The sequence below is a fragment of the Astatotilapia calliptera genome, chromosome 3 (assembly GCF_900246225.1).
Source record: "Astatotilapia calliptera chromosome 3, fAstCal1.2, whole genome shotgun sequence".
In the NCBI taxonomy this organism is placed as follows: domain Eukaryota; kingdom Metazoa; phylum Chordata; class Actinopteri; order Cichliformes; family Cichlidae; genus Astatotilapia; species Astatotilapia calliptera.
In genome coordinates this window covers 49,981,692-50,001,311 of record NC_039304.1, presented here as the reverse complement: position 1 = coordinate 50,001,311, position 19,620 = coordinate 49,981,692, and the positions used below count along the sequence as shown (strand labels likewise).

Here is a 19,620-nt window from a genome sequence, read left to right as displayed (position 1 = left end):
GATTTAGTTCCTCCTTCTCTCAACACACAGTCAGCTCGCACCTGCTCTGTCACATGATCCAGGATAGGTGGACATGTGGAGACATTTTTCATTTTGTACAATTAAATGAACCAAGCTGTTTGTTAACAGAGTCTTGCTATACAATATATGATTGGATACACAGAACTGTCACTGAACACTTTGAAGCTTCCCCTCTGGACTAGTTTTCTCACTTCGATAGTAAGATCCACCCTAACCAACCTCACGTGGGTTCAAATTACCAAGATGGTGATGTAAATATAGCTCGAGGCTTCATGCATCGACTTAACAGGGACTTGCATGTTTCTGCTCTCCCTCAGTGATGATGTCATGGTAGCTATGTCCATTACACATGCTTTCACTTGGTCTGCAGCAAATAACAATTAGCTCTTGAGGTTAAATGAATGCAGAAAACACAAACAACTTACATTAAACATTTAAATAAATCCAAAATTTCTTTGTGCCTACAAGTCTTGAATGACTTTCTTTCTTGTGGCCATCTGGACAAATTGCTACTCATGCCATTACTGTCCAGTAACACTTTTCTCTTTAGATGTCTTCCACCCACACTCACACATCTAGCTTCCTGAAAATAGCTGTTAGAATAGAAGATAGTATTTTATCACAGTATGTCAAGAATTAACACCTGTAGAATTGGAAAGCCCATTGTTTGTGCTTTGTTGATTATTTCATCAACCTGAGCATTACCACCTGTGATTTATGCATGGCCTGAAACAGCGATATCACCTCAACCTTTTTGCAGCACATTTCAGTCATAAAGTATTAACTATGGTTGCAAAGCGAATGCTACAAAAGCTGATATTGGTGCCTTTATGCAAAAATTTATAAAAGACCACAGTTCCACTTCGGGGGTTTTCTTTCCACTGGTGTCTGTCTGACTGACTGTGGTTATGACTGAAGATGTTTTGTTTGAGGTGACGAGCAGAAACAGGAAACACACGCGTCTCATTGTGTTTGTCATGCAACTCAGTTTAACTCAGGATGGTTGTGAATCTGAGTGAGATATTTGAAAGTGATATTTATTAGAATAGTTCAGAATAGAATAGGATAGAATAAACCTTTATTATCACAAATGAGACATTTTGATGTTAGATAGTTCTTATAGCAAGAGGAATATAGACACAAAGTAGTCCTATATACTTAAGCAACTGAAATTTGTTTGTACAGAACTAAACTGTGTTCTTTAATCTAACAGCTGCTGATGAGAATGACCTGCGGTAGCGCTCCATCCTACACTGTGGGTGTAAAAGTTTACTGCTGAACGAGCTCGTACAGGCTCAGGTGGAGATGGCTTAGACCCTTTTTGTGGAGTGCATTTGTGTTTGTGGACCAATGCAGTTTGTTATTGAGGTGAACACCCAGGTATTTGTACTCCACCCCCGTTTCAATGCCCAAATCCTGGATGTTCACTGTTGTAATAGGCGGTGACTAAGACCAACACTGCAAGTCTGGAGACACACAGCGTTTATCTGCATGTGGCAGGGTTGGGTTACAGACTACAAGTATGTGTGTGGGATGGTTTATAATCTGCACTGAAATCCAGTAGCTGTGTGATAATGGTTTGGTACCAATATTACATGAGATCCTAAAGAATATATGAAAAAATATTTTAAAATATGTGCGTGAATATTCTCACCTCTGTTCTTGACTGTACCTGGTCTTTGGTTCCTGTGGTAACGTGCTGAGATTGGTGCAAACTGTTTGCAAAATAAATGGTTTGTGAGGTCTTGTTTCGAATGCCTGAGCTCTGGGATTTTACCATCCTTGCTCTTTTAAACCACATGTATTGTGGTATACATACATTCAAGGTTCAAGGTTCTTTATCTGTCACATGCATAGTTATACAAGTATAACACACAGTAAAATGTAGCCTGACACGCTCCTCGACACGTGCAAAAATTGGGGGGGGGGGGGTAGAGGAAGAACATTATATATATATATATAAAATGCTGAGGATTTTCTATGAGTCTGTTGTGGCCAGTGCGATCCTCTATGCTGTTGCATGCTGGGGGAGCAGGCTGAGGGTCGCAGATGCCAACAGACTTAATAAACTGATCCGTAAGGCCAGCAATGTTGTGGGGATGGAGCTGGACTCCCTCAAGGTGGTGTCGGAGAGGCGGATGCTGTCCAAGATAAAGACAATGTTGGATAACACCTCCCACCCACTCCATGACATGTTGGTCAGTCACAGGAGCACGTTCAGTGAGAGACTGAGATTACCGAAAAGCACCACTGAACGACACAGGAAATCATTCCTGCCTGTGGCCATCTCCCTGTACAACGCATCCACTTAACACACTGTTTGCTGCTACAGCTACACATGTTTCTTTTCCAACTATTTATTTATAAGTGACTTATGTATGTATGTATGTATATATATGTATATATTGTACTATTCTTAGTTAGCGTATTGTCTGTCTTGTCTTAATGTTGGTTTAAAATGGAGCACTGTAACAAAAAATAATTTCCCCCAGGGATCAATAAAGTATTCTGATTCTGATTCTGATTCTGATATATATATATATAATATGTACATTGGGTGAATGTGCAGTAGTAGCAGCAAGCAGGTGAATTCTGTACATTAATATGAATAGACATCTGACTATTTTACAGGATAGACAATATAAACATATTTAAAATTTAAGGAATTTGAAATGTACATTGTGCCTTGGTTTAGTGTCTGGAAGAGAGTCCTGTCTCAGTCAGTTATAGATGATGTGAGAGGGCGGGTGTGTGTGTTTAGGGCCCGGATGGCTTGGCGATAGAAGCTCCTCTTGAGTCTCTCTGTCCTTGCCCAGATGATGTGGAACCTTCTACCAGATTGCAGAAGTTGGAACAGTTTGTTGCCAGGATGGGACGGGTCCTTCAGTATCTGCACTGCTCTAGTCCAGCATCTCCTGGTGTAGGTGTCCTGAAGCGGGGGGAGAGCAATCCTGCAGCAGCGTTCTGCTGTACGGATCACTCTCTGGAGAGCTTTTTGGTCCTTCACACAGCTGTTCCCGAACCACGATGTCATGTTCTGTGTGAGGATGCTCTCCACAGCGCCTGTATAGAAAATCCTGAGGATCTTTGGAGAGACCCTGAACTTCCTCAGTTGTCGAAGGTGATACAGGCGCTGCCTAGCCTTTTTGGTCTGGACCTGAATGTGGGCAGACCATGTCAGGTCTGAGGAGATACGGACACCGAGATACTTGAAGGACTGCACCCTCTCCACTGGAGCTCCATTGATGATAATGGGCTTGTAGTCTCTGTGCTGACCCCTTCTGAAGTCCACCACCAGCTCCTTGGTCTTGCCGAAGTTCAGCTGGAGGTGGTTGTCCTGGCACCACGATGCCAGATTCTTCACTTCATCCATGTAGGCCACCTCATCGTTGTTGGAGATGGCACCCAACACCACTGTGTCGACTGCAAACTTAACAATGGTGTTGGAGCCATGGGTGGCCACACAGTCTGAAGTGTAGAGGGAGTAGAGCAGTGGCGAGAGGACACATCCCTGAGGTGCTCCTGTGTTGATGGTAGCAGGCTTTATATTTTATAATTATTATAGATGTTTTAAGGCTTTAATACCCTTCACTACATGCTTTATACACTTTTCTCAGACAGGCATGAATATTTTCATTACTTTTAAACACTCTCTAAAGTTCAAACCATCATAGAAAAAAAAGTCCAGAAATAGAATGAAACTAAAGATCAAACCCTTTTTTCAGGTTTAGAACATAGGAATAGAGCAGCTGCCAGAGAATTCAACATTTATGAATCAATCGTACGAAGTAGGGGAAGCAAGAAGAATGAGCTGAGTAAAGTTTAACTTATCTGACTGTTTTGTTTCGCTTAATGCACCTTATAATCCGGCGAACTTTATAATCTGAAAAATACAGTAACTTCTACCTTTCTTTAGCATGTCCAGATGTCCAACTTTTTGTGCGATGGTTAGCATCTTCCTCAGCCTTTTGGGTGCTACCACAGGTTCCTTTGACTGCAAAACGTTTCGTCAACATTGTTGTTTGTTGGGGGGAAAACTTACAGTAAAACACTTCAGAGTCACACTGCTAGTGATCGAAGATTAATGGGAATTTGACAAGCTGAATGCATTCTGTACTGTACAGGAGACACGGCACGAGACTGATTGACAGTGGTCTACAGCCAATGAGGAAGCAGAACACTATGCGCTGTTTAAAAAAAAACATGCAAAATTGCACACAAAAAATCCACGAAACAGGGAGGCCACGAATGGTGAACAGCAGGTAATGTTATAGCGTTACCTGCTCTAAAGCACACATTCAGTGTTGTGGACCATGATATTTTATTATAGCAACTAGAGCATGCTGTAGGTATTAAAGGTACTGTGCTGCAGTGCTTTAAACGATATCTATTTAGTAGACTCTACTTTTTTAATGTAAATCAAAAGTCCTCTTCACACACTTAGATGTTGTGTGGCTGTCCTGGCACACCCAAGAGCACAGCTGGCTCATTCAGCACTCAGCCAGATAACCAGGCAGTGTTAATCAGGCTCTACAACAGTTACAGGTGTTCTCGTCCTCCTCTATACTATCCATTTTATTGGTTTATTAAGCAGTGTAGTGACTTATTTGCTTGCTTCTGGGTGTGGTGGGGAGTCTTGTTGCATTAATACTGGCACTTGGATTTAGCTATTAGCTTAAGCTACTGTTATTTCTAAGACCTGATAGCTGCCAGTCATTGCCTCCATCAAGCGGTTGGTGTTTAAGTGCTTTGGTCCAGTCAAGTTGAGGAAACGCCTACAGCAGCTCAGTTTTTGCTCGTTTCCTGTTGACGTCCACTTTACTAACAAGCAGCATTAAAAGGTATTGATACTGCTATCACTGGTGGACTTGGGGGATCTTAAAAGTCCTCTATAATTAAATCTCAGTGTGTTCAGGCAGCAGCTGGTGGATTTGAGTAACAAACTCAAGTACATGTCGTTTTTCATCTTTAGACCCATGATTAGTGTCAAGTTTGTGCTGCCATTGGTTTTTCAGTAGAACATCCAAGGCACACATCCAGCCTCTGAGAGGAAAAGCATCAGTTACTGCCATAATCTACTTAATCTGTATCTAGTTATTTGCTTTTTGCATGTTTTAAACAAATATAACAGTAAAAAAAAAAATACCTTTTTATAACAAACCAAATCTGAAATCAGAAATGATTGCTTTGTTTTTTGTTATTGAATGTGGTGTAATTTTAAAGACCTGACTTCCAACATCAAGTCTATCTACATAAGTCCACCACACCAAAATAATCAAAAAAAAAACAACACATCAGACTAGCATGCTAGCTAAACTCTACCACTCCCCATATGATGAATGACCTCAGCTGTACTTCATTTATTCAACAGACAAACAGAAAAACAGAAAAAACTGAAGTAAAAAAAATTAAATCTGATGTGGCAAATATATGTTAGCTTATATTGACACTAGCTAACCAGGAATTGGTTTATAAAACACATACTGTCACTGCTAATGAGCTGATAACATTATAGTGTAATGTAAAATTAATAATTGGATTAACAAAAACAAATGCTGCATAAAAATCAACACACCATAGTTTACAACACTACAAAGGACATGTTTGTGATGCCCTTGCAGAGCAAAACCACTGACGTAGTAACAATACCTGTAAAAACATTTCACTGCCACTTGGCCAGGAGTGGACGAGTGCTTGCAGACGAGTCCTCATCTTTCATACAAATATGGAGGTTTCCACCAGTATATCTAAGACCGGTGTAGCTCAGACATGTGACACTTAACAAACAGAGTTCATTTCAAAGGATTGTAAAATAGCTGAAATATGTAAAATGTTATAACACAGAATATATCAGTACTTTTAACACATTTGCTTTATTAATAATAGCCTAATAAAAATATGAACATTTGCAAATTTACAGTTTCTAACCTGAGTATATGAGACAATAGGAGAAACCTACAGCCAGTATATATAAATGAACTGCAGCTAAACTCTGATTATCATTTACATTATGTGTGGACATACCAATATATTGTATATACAGTTTGTATATAAGGAGTTTTTTAAGCGGTCTTTTTCTTGAACGGCCCCATTGCGGTATGTTAAATACCCCAATTCTTTCATCTTTGGCGATCGTGGCTCAAGAGTTCGCCTTGTAATTGGAAAGTTGCCGGTTCGAGCCCCGGCTTGGACAGTCTTGGTCGTTGTGTCCTTGGGCAAGACACTTCACCCGTTGCCTACTGGTGGTGGTCAGAGGGCCCGGTGGCGCCAGTGTCCGGCAGCCTCGCCTCTGTCAGTGCACCCCAGGGTGGATGTGGCTACAATGTAGCTGCCATCACCAGTGTGTGAATGGGTGGATGACTGGTTGCGAAAAGCGCTTTGGGGTCCATAGGGACTAGAAAAGCGCTACAGAAATACAGGCCCTTTACCATTTACAGTTCTCATTATTCCATACAACACTTTGAGCCTTACCGATGTCCAGACGGGAGATGTGCACAGGAGGGTGTCTGGCAACATCTCGAAGTGTCCAACAGTAACACAGACTCTTACAGCTTTTTCCCCCTCCCTTCAGGGCCATAAAGCCTAAACCCTCACATTCTTTCTATCTTACAGCGCCTAAGTGACGGCCTTGGCTTCCTGTTTTATCTCCTCCTGATGAGATGGGGCAGAAAACCTCTACAATATATTCTGTTCTCTTTGTAATCAGAAAAGGAAGGCCATGATTCTACACAAACAGCATTTCTTATAACTCAGCAGTATAATGCATCATAAAACAGTGTAATGATTTCACAACCTTTAATCAAAGGCATAATGTGGCCTATAGCCGTATAGTGATTCAACAATTATTTGATTAGAAGTATAAGGTGGATAAGATGGTGTAATACTCTCACAGGTAAGATGGTGTAGCTTCACCTTCCGTCTCTTCTGCTGAGGTCGGGAAAAAAAGACATTCAGTGATTTAACAGTAAAATTATGAAGCCACTACACAGTGTGTAGATGTGTATGCCTGCTGACCTTTGACCTGCCGGGCCAGGAGACGTGGTCCTGCCAGTCCGATACCCAGTGCACCAACTGGAGCTGTGATCAAGATGGCTAACACCGCTAATGTTAGCACGTCCAAACCAAACTTAATTAAGGCCTCGTCCCCTTCCTCCCTCGCCATGTCCAATGCCTTGGAGCCAATGGCAGCCTAGCACATACAGACATAAATAACTGCTCAGGAGAAGTGCAGATTAACAATGAAGGAGTGTATCGTTAAGATCACAGAGGTGGTTTTAATGGAAACAACAGTACTTTTTTAGTTCTTAGTCATAACTGAGGAAGATGTATAGGACCTTGGGTTTCATGACTAATGAAAAACTAGAACATGTTTATGAGATTAACGTAGTAATTTAGGTTTTCGAAGTCAGTAAAGAGAATTCAGGAGCCATGTAGGTAGCTAATCAACACCATTACAATCTAATGATTTCAGTGGTTACAAAGAAAAATCTATATGATATCTTAGTAGCTGTTTTGACCACCAGTGGCATTTTAGGAGTGTTTAGAGGCTTTATGCAGAAGTTTCTGGATAAGTCTGAGGTGCTTCTAGTTCTGGTTTAATAAAGTCGGGTACATTATTCTTGAAAAATGAATATCTTCTAGCAGTCTAATATCAGGATTACACACTCACAGACCTGCACAGTAGCTTTAGGCAGCCAGGCCACAGAAATGAAGAGCTTCTCTTTTAAGTTGAATCCTCCGTAATGAACCAACAGGAAGGTGACAAGTAGACGGATCACCAGACCAATAAGAATGCAGGCCATACCCAGACCTAAGGGCATAGACACAACAACAAAGAGGAAACCAGTATCTTAACTTTCCTCAAGCCGTGAAATTTTTTGCTCTGCAGGTTAAAGCTCTTTGATTACTGGGCCCACTGGGCTCCTAGTAACTGAGAACAAAATCTAGACACAAATGGAGCAAAGTCTAACTGAAATATGTCGTTAATATAATGTTCTTACCCACAGTACTTGGGCTGAGTGCTTTAATCGTGATCTCAGCTCCAATCAGACCAAAGAGAAGTGGCTGAAATACATCCCATGACCGACCAACTATTTCTGCTACTGGTGCCTGATTGCGAAGTTAGAGATACCTGGATTAACCACATTCCATGGTGCCAGCCATTAAAAGACAGGTTGGTTTAGGGTAAACATGACAAAATCCAAGGGGCAGGATGCAGGTTAAAGTGATCCTGATATATGATACCTTTTCAGTCTTCCAGCCCAGTGCAGCCAGGAAAGCCAGCACCAGTGTACAGAGACTTCCAGCTCCAGCAAAACCTATAACATTACAGGTGAAGACTGAAAATATGGACAGACCCAGCAACATGAGGGTCCTCCTCAATACCAGATCCTCCTGCGATCAGACAGAAGATATTAAAGACACATTTTATGAACAATTAAAAAAGGAAAAATCATATTAATAAAAAAATGTCAAACCTGGTCATTGCTGGGGAAGCAGTACAAGAACATGCCCAGGATCATACCAGCTACGATGCCTCCCACCACCTCCAGCAGACCCTTCAGTATGTTCATCCATGTAGAACCTGCAGGACAAACACAACGAGACCATGTAGACTAGAAAAAACACAAACCATAAAGCACAGAACAGAAAAACTTTCTTTGACCTGTAGAGAAGGCGATTCCCAAACATGTAGAGAATCCTGTTATGGCGAGAATAACATCAAAGCTTCCAGCGGCAATCAGGAGGGTGGGGATTCCCTGAAGAACAACACACAGTGACATTAGAGCTTTAAATGTTCTTGATCCTTTGGCAGCTCTTGGGTTGGTGAAGCTTAACTATTTAGTCAATCCTGAAGGAGCCTTGAGCTCTTTTGGGTGATTAGCAGTGTCGCTTTCATTTAAATAAACTTCAAGTATTTTAAGACTTTTAGTAGTAGCTGTAGCAGCTACTACTAAGTAGCTGAAAGTACTTGTGTATTACAAGCTTATGAATTAATTTGGAGGGATAACTGATAAGGTTTACAAATCCTTTAGAAGGCTATTGTTACTGAATCACTATCCTATTAAAAGCTTCAAGGGATGCTCCTGACACCCCTCCACCACCCATCACTTTCTCTCAAGACCAGGTTCAGATGCAAATGAGGAGACTCTACTCAAGCAAGTCTGCTGGACCAGACAAAGTGAGTCTCCGCATCCTCAAGACCTGTGCCCCCCAGCTCTGTGGAGTCTTCCATAAACTGTTCATGCTGAGTCTGAGTCTGCAGAGGGTCCCAGTACTGTGAAAGACATCATGCCTCGTCCCTGTACCAAAGACGCCACGTCCCAGTGGCCCCCAGGATTACAGGCCCATGGCACTGACCTCCCACATCATGAAGACCCTGGAAAGGCTCATCCTGCACCAGCTCCGACCCATAGTCAGACCACATCTGGATCCCCTTCAGTTTGCTTACCAGCCTTGTCTCAGAACTGAGGACGCCATCATCTACCTGCTTAATCGTGTCTACACCCATCTGGACCAGCCGGCGAGCACTGTGAGGGTCATGTTTTTTTGACTTTTCCAGTGCTTTCAACACCATCAGGCCGACCCTCCTGGGTGATAAGTTAGCAGCGATGCAGGTGGATGCTTCTCTGGTGTCCTGGATTGTTGATTACCTGACAGGAAGACCACAACATGTACGTCTCCCACAGTGTGTGTCTGACAAGGTGATTAGCAACACAGGGGCACCACAGGGGACTGTCCTCTCCCCCTTCCTCTTCACCCTCTACACCACAGACTTCAGCCACTGCACAGAGACCTGCCATCTTCAGAAGTTTTCTGATGACTCTGCGGTGGTTGGACGCATCAGCAGGGATGATGAGACAGAGTACCGGGCTGTGGTCGACTCCTTTGTCACGTGGTGTGAGCAGAATCATCTGCAGCTCAACGTGGCAAAGACCAAGGAACTGATCGTGGACTTCAGGAAGACCAGGAAACACTTGACCCCTGTTTCAATCCAGGGGGTCAGTGTTGACATTGTGGAGGACTATAAATACCTTGGAGTACACACTGACAATAAACTGGACTGGGCTAAAAACACCACAGCACTTTACAGGACGGGCCAGAGTCGTCTCTATTTTTTGAGGCGACTGAGGTCCTTCAACATCTGCCAGAGGATGCTGAGGATTTTCTATGAGTCTGTTGTGGCCAGTGCGATCCTCTATGCTGTTGCATGCTGGGGGAGCAGGCTGAGGGTCGCAGATGCCAACAGACTTAATAAACTGATCCGTAAGGCCAGCAATGTTGTGGGGATGGAGCTGGACTCCCTTAAGGTGGTGTTGGAGAGGCGGATGCTGTCCAAGATAAAGACAATGTTGGATAACACCTCCCACCCACTCCATGACATGCTGGTCAGTCACAGGAGCTCGTTCAGTGAGAGACTGAGATTACCGAAAAGCACCACTGAACGACACAGGAAATCATTCCTGCCTGTGGCCATCTCCCTGTACAACGCATCCACTTAACACACTGTTTGCTGCTACAGCTACACCCCTGTTGCACCTGTTGCACATGCTCTTCTTCTTATCCAGCTATTTATCAATAAGTGACTAATGAGTGACTAATACCTTATTGATAAGTGATCAATAAGGGATCAATAAAGTATTCTGATTCTGCTTAAGCTTGTAACTTTGTAGAAGGTATTAAGGGCCACAGTGGGTCTCCTAGAGGTCACTGTGGGTCCTTGTAAAGGGGCTAGGACACAATTAGGAAGCTTAGCAATCGCTCAGAATGTGTTGATGGAGCTAGAGCCATTACAGCAGTTCTAGAGTCCTCTAGAACTGCTGTAATGGCTGTTATTTTTAGGTTATACTTGCTCTGCATAAGCCTACACACATGTTTTCTCATTTCTATAGACTCATCTCAGGCTCATCTGTTTTTCCGCCCATATGCTGCCCCTTCTAGCAGGATGAACCTTTCATCAGTCAAATGTAGTGATGATAGTAACGGGTGATAATTTACCTTCTCCACTCCATATCCTTCTCTCTGCAGAAGCAGCATTGAAGGAAAAACAACTGCTGGAGAAACGGCAGCCAGTACAAAACTGCACAAACACACACACCACAGATACAGTGAGTGTCACTTTACTTAGTTTGGATCAGCCATACAGAAAGAAATAGCTGCAATTAACATGCAGAAACCACCTGTTTAAAGTCTGTTTAAGAGATTCCAACATGTCAACTAAAGTATTGACTAAGACCATTGTGTGTGTGTGTGTATGTGTGTGCAAATTACCCCAGTATGAAACCCCAAACCCATGGCAGACCCAGCAGGAAGTGAGAAACCACAGCACCAATGCAGGCTTCCACCATACAGGGTCCAACTGCAACACGTACGCACACTGCTTTCAGTCGACTTAAAGCCTGCATGCAAACAAGGATTTAAGAGACTGCATTTGATTTTCTGTGTGTAACTACCAGCATGTCAGGAATTGTATGCTGCTACAGTATTTGACTGTTCGTGCACCTCAGGGTTGAGGCCCAGACCAGCTCTGGTCAGGATGATGGACAAGGCGATGTTCCTCAGAGCTGCAGACCAGTGAGTGTCAATAAAGATGGCGTCTGTTATGTAAGGAACATTACGCAACAGCAGACCCGCCAGCAGCATACCTACACGCACACACACACAAGTTTGTACAGGCATGCTGTAGTTGTAAGGACCATAACTAACATAATGTGTGGTAGCACTTTGTGATATGGCCTGTGACTGAGGGTGTGATCCCCCTAAAATTAAATGGAATTTAATTGTATTTTATTTGAAATCGCAATGTACGTCTAAGTATCTACATATACTTACTGATAGATACTGTACATAGGATAAGAGGACAACAATTCAAGTTTTACTGACATGATGAAATAATAAGCAGTGAAGATTTTCAGGTAATATAATGGAAAAAGTTTGTATGCATGAAGTACTGTTAGGGATGCAGGCTATATTATAGAGTGGATTAACATTGCCTTTATACTTTCCTATTATGCATTATTTTGGTGTGTATCATGGATGTTCCAATATTCAAATGTCCATTTATGTCACATATGAGGACTGTTCTCCTTCTCCTTCTTATAAGGAAATAAAATAGCATTGTACACTGAATAGCAGAGGCCCATGTGAGAAAACGGAGCCAAGTCGAACTTGACTTTTTCTTTCACAACCACCGACCACAACTTTCAAATGGACTACAAAAGAACTTTAGTAAAACTACAAAAAAAGCTAAATATGTGGCAGCTTTTGTGTTTGTGTTTTTCAAACAAAAGCCGCTACATAACATTGCATACACCCCTGAAAGTAGAACATATTTATAATGCAAAACACTGACTGAAAGCAAGTGGTTGGATTGATGGAGAATGGATCATTCTCAAAGAGAGAAATCGCAGCACCCCCTAGTGTTCTAGCTGCACAATTGCAGCACATAACAGCGCTCGAGTATAAATGCTGGGAACTTGCATGTGCTACACTGTAAGCTCTAAATTTAACACAGGAAGTATTTATTACGTTTTACATGACCTCTATTAATCTGGATGAGACTACAACACAATAAGTTACTGGGCTGTACCAAGTAGCGGAGGAAAGGGGGGCAGTGTGGGCAGCTGGATCATTCCCACCAGCTTCCCTCCCAGCACGGAGCAGATGAAGAGGATGATGATGCCGAACAGGTTCCCTCCAGGTAAACACTCTTTTCCCGTGATGGACCAGACGACTCCGAACAGCAGAGCAAACAAACAGACTGCAAGCAGACGGGAAATCTTTTAGACTCGTTAAGTTTCATAGTTTCTCTATTTCTCTGATAGTACACATATTCACAGTCAGTGTTGAGGAGTAACGGAATACATGTACCGCCGTTATTTAAAATACAAAATATGAGTAACTGTATTCCGTTAAAGTATACAGCATTGTCACTGGAAGTGGTTTGCATTGTTTATATATTTATATTATTTACTGTAGATACCGATTAAAAAGGTTTTATGTTGTGAAAAACTGAAATCTGGAAATTGGAATTGGTTTGCCTTATTTTGTTGATGTTTTTACAATGTACAATTTTTGGATACTCGACCCACTTCTGGTCCTTGGGCTGATAATTCTCACATTATGAGTGTTTGTTACCTTTAGTGATGAGCAGGTTGACGAGTCCCTGAGGTCGAGGACATCTGTCCTTCAGACTGATGCAGGGCGCGCAGCATGAGGAGGGTGACTCAGATGATGGCATCGTCATCTGTCCACACACAGATTTTTTTTTTCTGTTTTTGATTTTTATTTAATACATATGATCAAGTTAGATAATTGGACCTTAATCACCTGATCACACTTGCCTAGATACTGCCTGGTAATGCCATGGCAACCACTAAATGCTAGGGAAAAAATATCTCAACAGATTACTGCAGTTTGCATAGAAGACTCCACCTTGTCTGAAATATTGCCGATTATCGGACATTTGTCTTTCAAGTAAAAGTTGTGCCTTTTTATTGCAACTTCCAACTGACAAAGAGCACAAGTTGCAACAAATTTCAGCTAGAGATTGCTAGCAACTACTTCCTTTTGCAACCAGTTTCATAGTTACTACCTCCTGCTACCACCCACCAACCGGATGGGAAAATACATTTTTTTTTAGCAATTGATCATTTCCAGAACATTGCCAACCAGTCTTTATGTCTTAAGCTGGGCATACACTGTGCAAGTTTTCTTTTTCTTCAGTCGCGTTATTCAGCTTCTGCTCTGCTTTTGCACAATTGACTCGCAGGGTTTAGAAGTTCATAGGTCACGATGCAGGGTCTCACACTATACGGCCCGATGCTCAGATACGACCTGAGTGCTCACACTGTGCATCCATAACATGAAGCTTATAACACAAAATCTGTCGCTTGCTCTCCCTCTCTGTCTTTCACTCACACAGACACACACACCCAGTGGTCCTAGCCTGTTAGGCGCCCTGGGCGAACACCCCCTCTGCCCCCCCCTCCCCCCCTCCACACACACACACACACACACACACGCACACACCTCATACATATGAAGAGAGAGAGAGTATGCATAGTATGCAAACAGCTACTAAACAGACATCATACTTCGTCATGCAATGAGAACAGGACAAATCAACAATTAAAATTGACTAATTAATATTATATTATTGTATATATTGTTAGGAGTTTAGTCTGTTACTGTTGCTATTTTTACCATTTCTTCTTGGAGTAACTGTAACCCACATAATTTCCTTAGGGATTAATAAAGTATTCTGATTGTTTCAGGATGACCTGCCATTATCCAATCGCACATCTGCTTACCTGTATCTTTTGCTCGTTTCTCCTTGTAGGAGCCATAATTACAGTTTTTTCTGAATGCTTAAACACTAACTGTGATTCCTGTAGCACAGTTTCTAAAACTATTCAGACTTATAGCAAAACCACTCACTGAGTTTGCAAAACTAAAAGCACAAAAACTGCTTTGCACTCAGTTTGCAATTTTGTAACACACACTTTGCAAAACTGTAGGCACAATTCACTGCACAACACTCAATTACCAAATCTCCAACACACTCCTAGCAAAAGTATACACATGTATGGCTATCATTAACACTAATTTGCCAACTGTCTGGCACACTTTCACATGTGAAAACTTTTTTAGATAATTAGTTCCCTTTGCAATCAGCCTAAGCACTATAATACAGGTAAGCTGTGTGTGCGGAGTACAATGGAGGGAGCAGAAAGAGTGAGAAGTAGAGGAGGCCGAGGAAGAGGACGTGGAGGTGAAGAAGTAGGATGAAGAGGACGACAAGGACAAGGAGGAGCAAGAGGAAGACGAGGAGGGGGGAGAGGAAGACGAGGAGGGGGGAGAGGAAGATGAGGAGGGAGGATAGGAAGGGTAAGAAGAGTAAGAAATAGAATTGCTGATGACATCAGAGCTACAATAGTGGACCATGTAATCAACCGTGGAATGACCCTGAGGGTAGCTGGCCAACGGGTCCAGCCTAACTCGAGCCGCTACACTGTAGCAAGCACCATAAGGACATTTTGAAATGGGAATCGGTTAGTACAGTCACTTCGCACAAAGAGTTGTAGCACTGCCATATGCCAATGAGAAACACACCAATACCATTGATGTAAAAATACTGAAGTTGTTACTTTACAGAATTGCTAGATGACCAGATGCTGGGGGCAGAGGAAGCATGTTCACTGCAGACCAAGTAACCCATAGAGTCATTATGGCGATTGCAAATAATCCTATACTTGGAAATAAACACTTGTGTTTGTTTTGATGTGTTTGAATAAACACCAGTGCTTGAAGTTTGGATCCCTCTATGCTTATGGATCTATGACAGAAGTATGAGCTCAAACTGACATAGCCTACGTTGTGCACAGAGAAAGCAAAAGCCAGATGTGTTTTGTATTCATACCATCAGTGTGCAGTTGGCGCATTGTGTGCTTAGTAGATGATGGCTTGTGTGTACTGTTTGATACGGAAACACCATTTTTACGAAGGTGTGAAGAGTTAATCTAGCTGTGTTTGCTTTTGCAAGAGAACTACAATGTTTTGATGATTGGGTGACAGGTTTTCTTATTTGTGTGAAGAGTTTTGCAAAATTAGCCAATAGTTACAAAAAATGTGCTTAAGCAATCAGAAAAAACTGTAAATGTATTGAATTTTAAGGATCACTGGGTTTTCATTTGTTTGGTTGCTATGGTGATGTGTAACGGGAGTCGCGCGGGTGCTAGCGGTGACATTAAGAGAGCGTTGTCAGTTTGTCTTTCACTGGTTTGATTTTGACAGAGGGCTGGGTAGCCGTAGTTTTTGTTGACCGCAGCACAACGAGTTTCCCCTTAATTGTTGCGTTAGAGCCTGTGATGTTTTATTGCTCTGTAAACTTTTCAAGCACTTTAATAAACAAGCAATTCCACCTCACGCATTATGGCGTAAAGTTGACAGCGCGTCAGGCAAATAGGCAGGCTCAGTCCCCGGCCTCTAGCGACTGAGGAAGTCGCTACACTCCTCCTCTTCTTTTCTCTGTTTTTAAACTTTAAAAACGGGTTGTGTGTGAGACTTTAAATCAACAAAATATAAAATATACATTTTTAAATTGTTATTGATCCCTTTACCCCGAGTCCTAAAGTGTATATTTATTTATATTTATTGTTTGTTTACTTGCACCGCTGTAACTGGAGCCTCCTCGTCTCGTCTCTCTATATGCTGGACTGTATGTAGCGGAGATGACAATAAAGTTTACTTTGACTTCAGCAGCGAGCAGGCGCACCGAGGGCTCTCGCGCTCACTTTTCACGTATAGAATTTCAAAAAAACATCGGTGCAAATTATAAGTGCTCATCTGTCCACATACATTTGGCCTAAACCTTTATAATCACAGAGTCTGGAGCAAGAACAACCCCAACACATGCATATGTTTTCTATAAATAGCCTTTCAGGGGTGACTCATCAAGCCCTCACCGTGGTCGTGCCGTCCAGCTCCTCCGTCTTCCTCCGGGGCATTTCTCTGTCCTCTTGACCAGCCTGAACTTTACTCCCTACCTTTACCAGGAACAGGTGCATGCACGCGCGCGCATGTGCAAGAGAGAGCGCTAACTGGGTTAGAGACATGGACTGTGAGTAAGGTGGTGTCTTTATCCTCTTCTTGCCAAACCTCTTAAAGTGGGTGCATTTCATGGTCAAGAATTATTAAGACCCTAAAATGTACTCCATATAATTGCTGTTAACATTTAAAAAATGCTAAAAATAAAATAAAAGAAAAAAAGCTAAAGAAAAACAACAACAACAACTTCTTAAAAGGTATAAACATAACATGATAATGTGATTTACAGATTTTTCATGCTCAGAGATCTCTTTAGAGATGTAATTAAATAAAAATAAAAGTAAGAGGTAAGACACAGATTTTCCAGCACGATGGAGCACCGTGCCATAAGGCAAAAGTGATAACTAAGTAGCTCGGGGAACAAAACGTTGAAATTTTGGGTCCATGGCCTGGAAACTCCCAGATCCTCAAGAGGCGGGTGGACAAACAAAAACCCATAAATTCTGACATACTCCAAGAAGTGATTGTGGCAGAATGGGTTGCTATTAGTCAGGATTTGGCCCAGAATTTGATTGAGAGCATGCCCAGTCGAATTGCAGAGGTCCTGAAAAAGAAGGGCCAACACAGCAAATACTGACTCTTGGCATACACGTCATGTAATTGTCGATAAAAGCCTTTGAAACGTATGAAGTGCTTGTAATTATGTTTCAGTGAATCACAGAAACAACTGAAACGACGACTGTAGACTATTTCGATTCAGAAAAGTTTAATTATTTAGCCTTGTTGTGCAAACAAGCCTGCATAACTTAATACATATAGAATTTGAAAAGTAACAAATGTTATCTAAAAAGTTCTGATGAGTTTTGGCAAACATCAAAGCAAATATCAATAGTGTCGATACCAAGTCGGCATCGGTATCGGATCGATACTAGCCTGGTGAGATTGATCCTTTACTTTGAGTTCTGCTTGTTTACAACGCTGTGCAAAGATGAAACAGCCAGGTCGCTGTGTCAGCGGAGAGCAGGCACACTTTGCTCCCTCTCCCCCAACGTTATGTTTTGGTGTTGCGCTGTCACGTCACGTGACTTGCTAATTTTGGGGGTTGTTAAGTTGTTTACATATTAATTATGTTTTTACCAGTTGTTTTTGTTGTTGAGAATTTTAATTGTAATTTTTGTATTATAGTTTATCAACAGCATTTGTTTTAATTTGTTTACTGGTTTGCGTGCACTTAAGATAAAAAACAAAACAAAGATCACCACCACAGCAGACCCGATGGCTTTTTCATGGTTCACAGCACCGTTTATTCTTACAATAATCACACAGTCGCTGTAACAGTACATCATCGCCCACCAACCTGCCAACACAGACGATGATGCAATTCTACACTACAATCACCTCCTCCATCACCGTGTGGTACGCTGGAGCCACTATCAGGGACAAACAGAGACTGCAGCGTGTTGTGCGCTCTGCTGAGAAGGTGATTGGCTGCAGACTCCCATCTCTGCAGGACCTGTACACCTCCAGGACACTGCGGCGTGCAGCCCGGATCTCAGCTGACCCTTCTCACCCTGGACACAGTCTGTTTGACCTGCTCCCCTCAGGCAGGAGGCTCCGGTCCATTCGCACCAGAACCTCTCGCCATAAGAACAGTTTCTTCCCCTCTGCTGTTGGACACATGAACAATAACCGTATGACTGTTCCCACCACTAACACATGACCCTACGCTGTGTTCACTGCATCATTCCATGTTTGGCACTGATCACCACCTGCACTCATGTATATATCATGTATATATATATCTACTTAGCACTTTTTATTTTTATGTTCATTTAAGCGTGCCACTTACACATCACCACCAAAACACCAAACAACAACACGAGCAGAAGGTGACGAGCAGAAGCAGGAAACACAAATGTCTCTTTGTGTTTGTTATGAGACTCAGGATGGTTCTGAATCTAACTTGAGATATTTGAAAATGATATCTAAGACCAACGCTGCAAGTTTGGAGACATACAGTGTTTATCTGCATGTCCCAGGGTTGGTTTCACATGCTACTAGTATGTGTGGGCTGAAACCCATTAGTTGTAGCTGTGTGATAATGGTTTGGTACCAATATTACATGAGACCCCCCACGAATATATAACAGAAATATTAAAAAATTGTGGCCATATGCTCGTCCTCCTCTATCCTATCCCTTTTATTGGTTGAATATGTGGTGTAATGGCTTATTTGATGCCCTGTTTGCGGAGTGACTGATTTGCTGGAGTAGAGATTTCAGTGGTTCTTGTTTTTGCTACGTTTGCTTGTTTGTTTTTTATTGCAGTGACCGAGGATAAGCCAGTACCCACGGGACCTCTCTGGTGGTGGAGTCCTCTTCCACACTGCTTTTGCTACACAGCAACTTGGGTGTAAAATTTTAGGGTATTGTTTTATTTTTTGTTTTTTCTTCTTCTTTGGTACATAAATGTTGGGTCTGCGCTTGCAGGCCCGCTGGTTGAAATGAAACAACCCCCCATTGTAAAACCATAAATGGTGTGTCATAACAGTTAAAGCACTGTGTGCATGTGTATGTGTGTGTGCATGTTTATGCATGTGCGAGCATGTGTGTGTGTGTGTGTGTGTGTGTGTGTGTGTGTGTGTGTGTGTGTGTGTGTGTGTGTGTGTGTGTGTGTGTGTGACATCCTGCTGATCACAAAGGGTCATCTCCTCTCACCCTTTTATATGGCTTAACTTTAATGGCTGACCACATACAAGCACAGATGATCATCCTTTACAGAGAAGACAACCAGAACCTTTAGATTGGAATGTGCCTGCAGTTTAACACTATAGCCAATTGCTTCGATGTGTAGGGGAGGAACAGAAGAATATCTCAACATGCAGTTTAAGGCAAGGTTTACAAGTGTAAGTGCAACAATGACAACATTGATCAAAATGAACCTAACAATGTGATTTTCCTCTAATACTGAAACCAGACTGCTTCTGTGTATTTTCATCTTCTAGTCGGTTTGTTTGAAAATCGCCTCTGTCAGTGCGCCCCAGAGCAGCTGT

General features: G+C 42.2%; 1 protein-coding gene across 2 annotated transcripts; it reads right to left on the bottom strand.

The window, feature by feature from the left end:
* Positions 1–6,379: 6,379 nt before the first annotated feature.
* LOC113019669 (sodium/hydrogen exchanger 9B2-like) lies at positions 6,380–16,617 on the bottom strand. 2 transcript variants are annotated; one of them, XM_026163462.1, is made up of 13 exons: positions 16,488–16,617; positions 13,159–13,267; positions 12,611–12,781; positions 11,524–11,666; positions 11,293–11,420; positions 11,020–11,101; positions 8,687–8,780; positions 8,499–8,605; positions 8,266–8,415; positions 8,022–8,130; positions 7,695–7,831; positions 7,036–7,210; positions 6,380–6,948 (listed from the first exon to the last, which is right to left on the bottom strand). In XM_026163462.1, exons 1-13 carry the CDS (start codon positions 16,587–16,589, stop codon positions 6,908–6,910), a joined length of 1,548 nt encoding a protein of 515 aa, XP_026019247.1. In that variant the 5' UTR covers positions 16,590–16,617; the 3' UTR covers positions 6,380–6,907. The 2 variants fall into 2 exon arrangements, with proteins under 2 accessions (XP_026019247.1, XP_026019248.1); XM_026163463.1 differs by having other exon boundaries at positions 6,380–6,945.
* Positions 16,618–19,620: the final 3,003 nt, after the last annotated feature.

Excerpts from the sequence above, each read along its gene's own strand:
- LOC113019669 (XM_026163462.1), bottom strand. The coding sequence starts at position 16,589 with ATGCACCTGTTCCTGGTAAAGGTAGGGAGTAAAGTTCAGGCTGGTCAA. Across the intron at positions 8,606-8,686 it reads GGGAATCGCCTTCTCTACAG|GTTCTACATGGATGAACATA; the intron begins GTCAAAGAAAGT and ends TTTGTCCTGCAG. Across the intron at positions 8,131-8,265 it reads TGGGCTGGAAGACTGAAAAG|GCACCAGTAGCAGAAATAGT; the intron begins GTATCATATATC and ends CTTCGCAATCAG.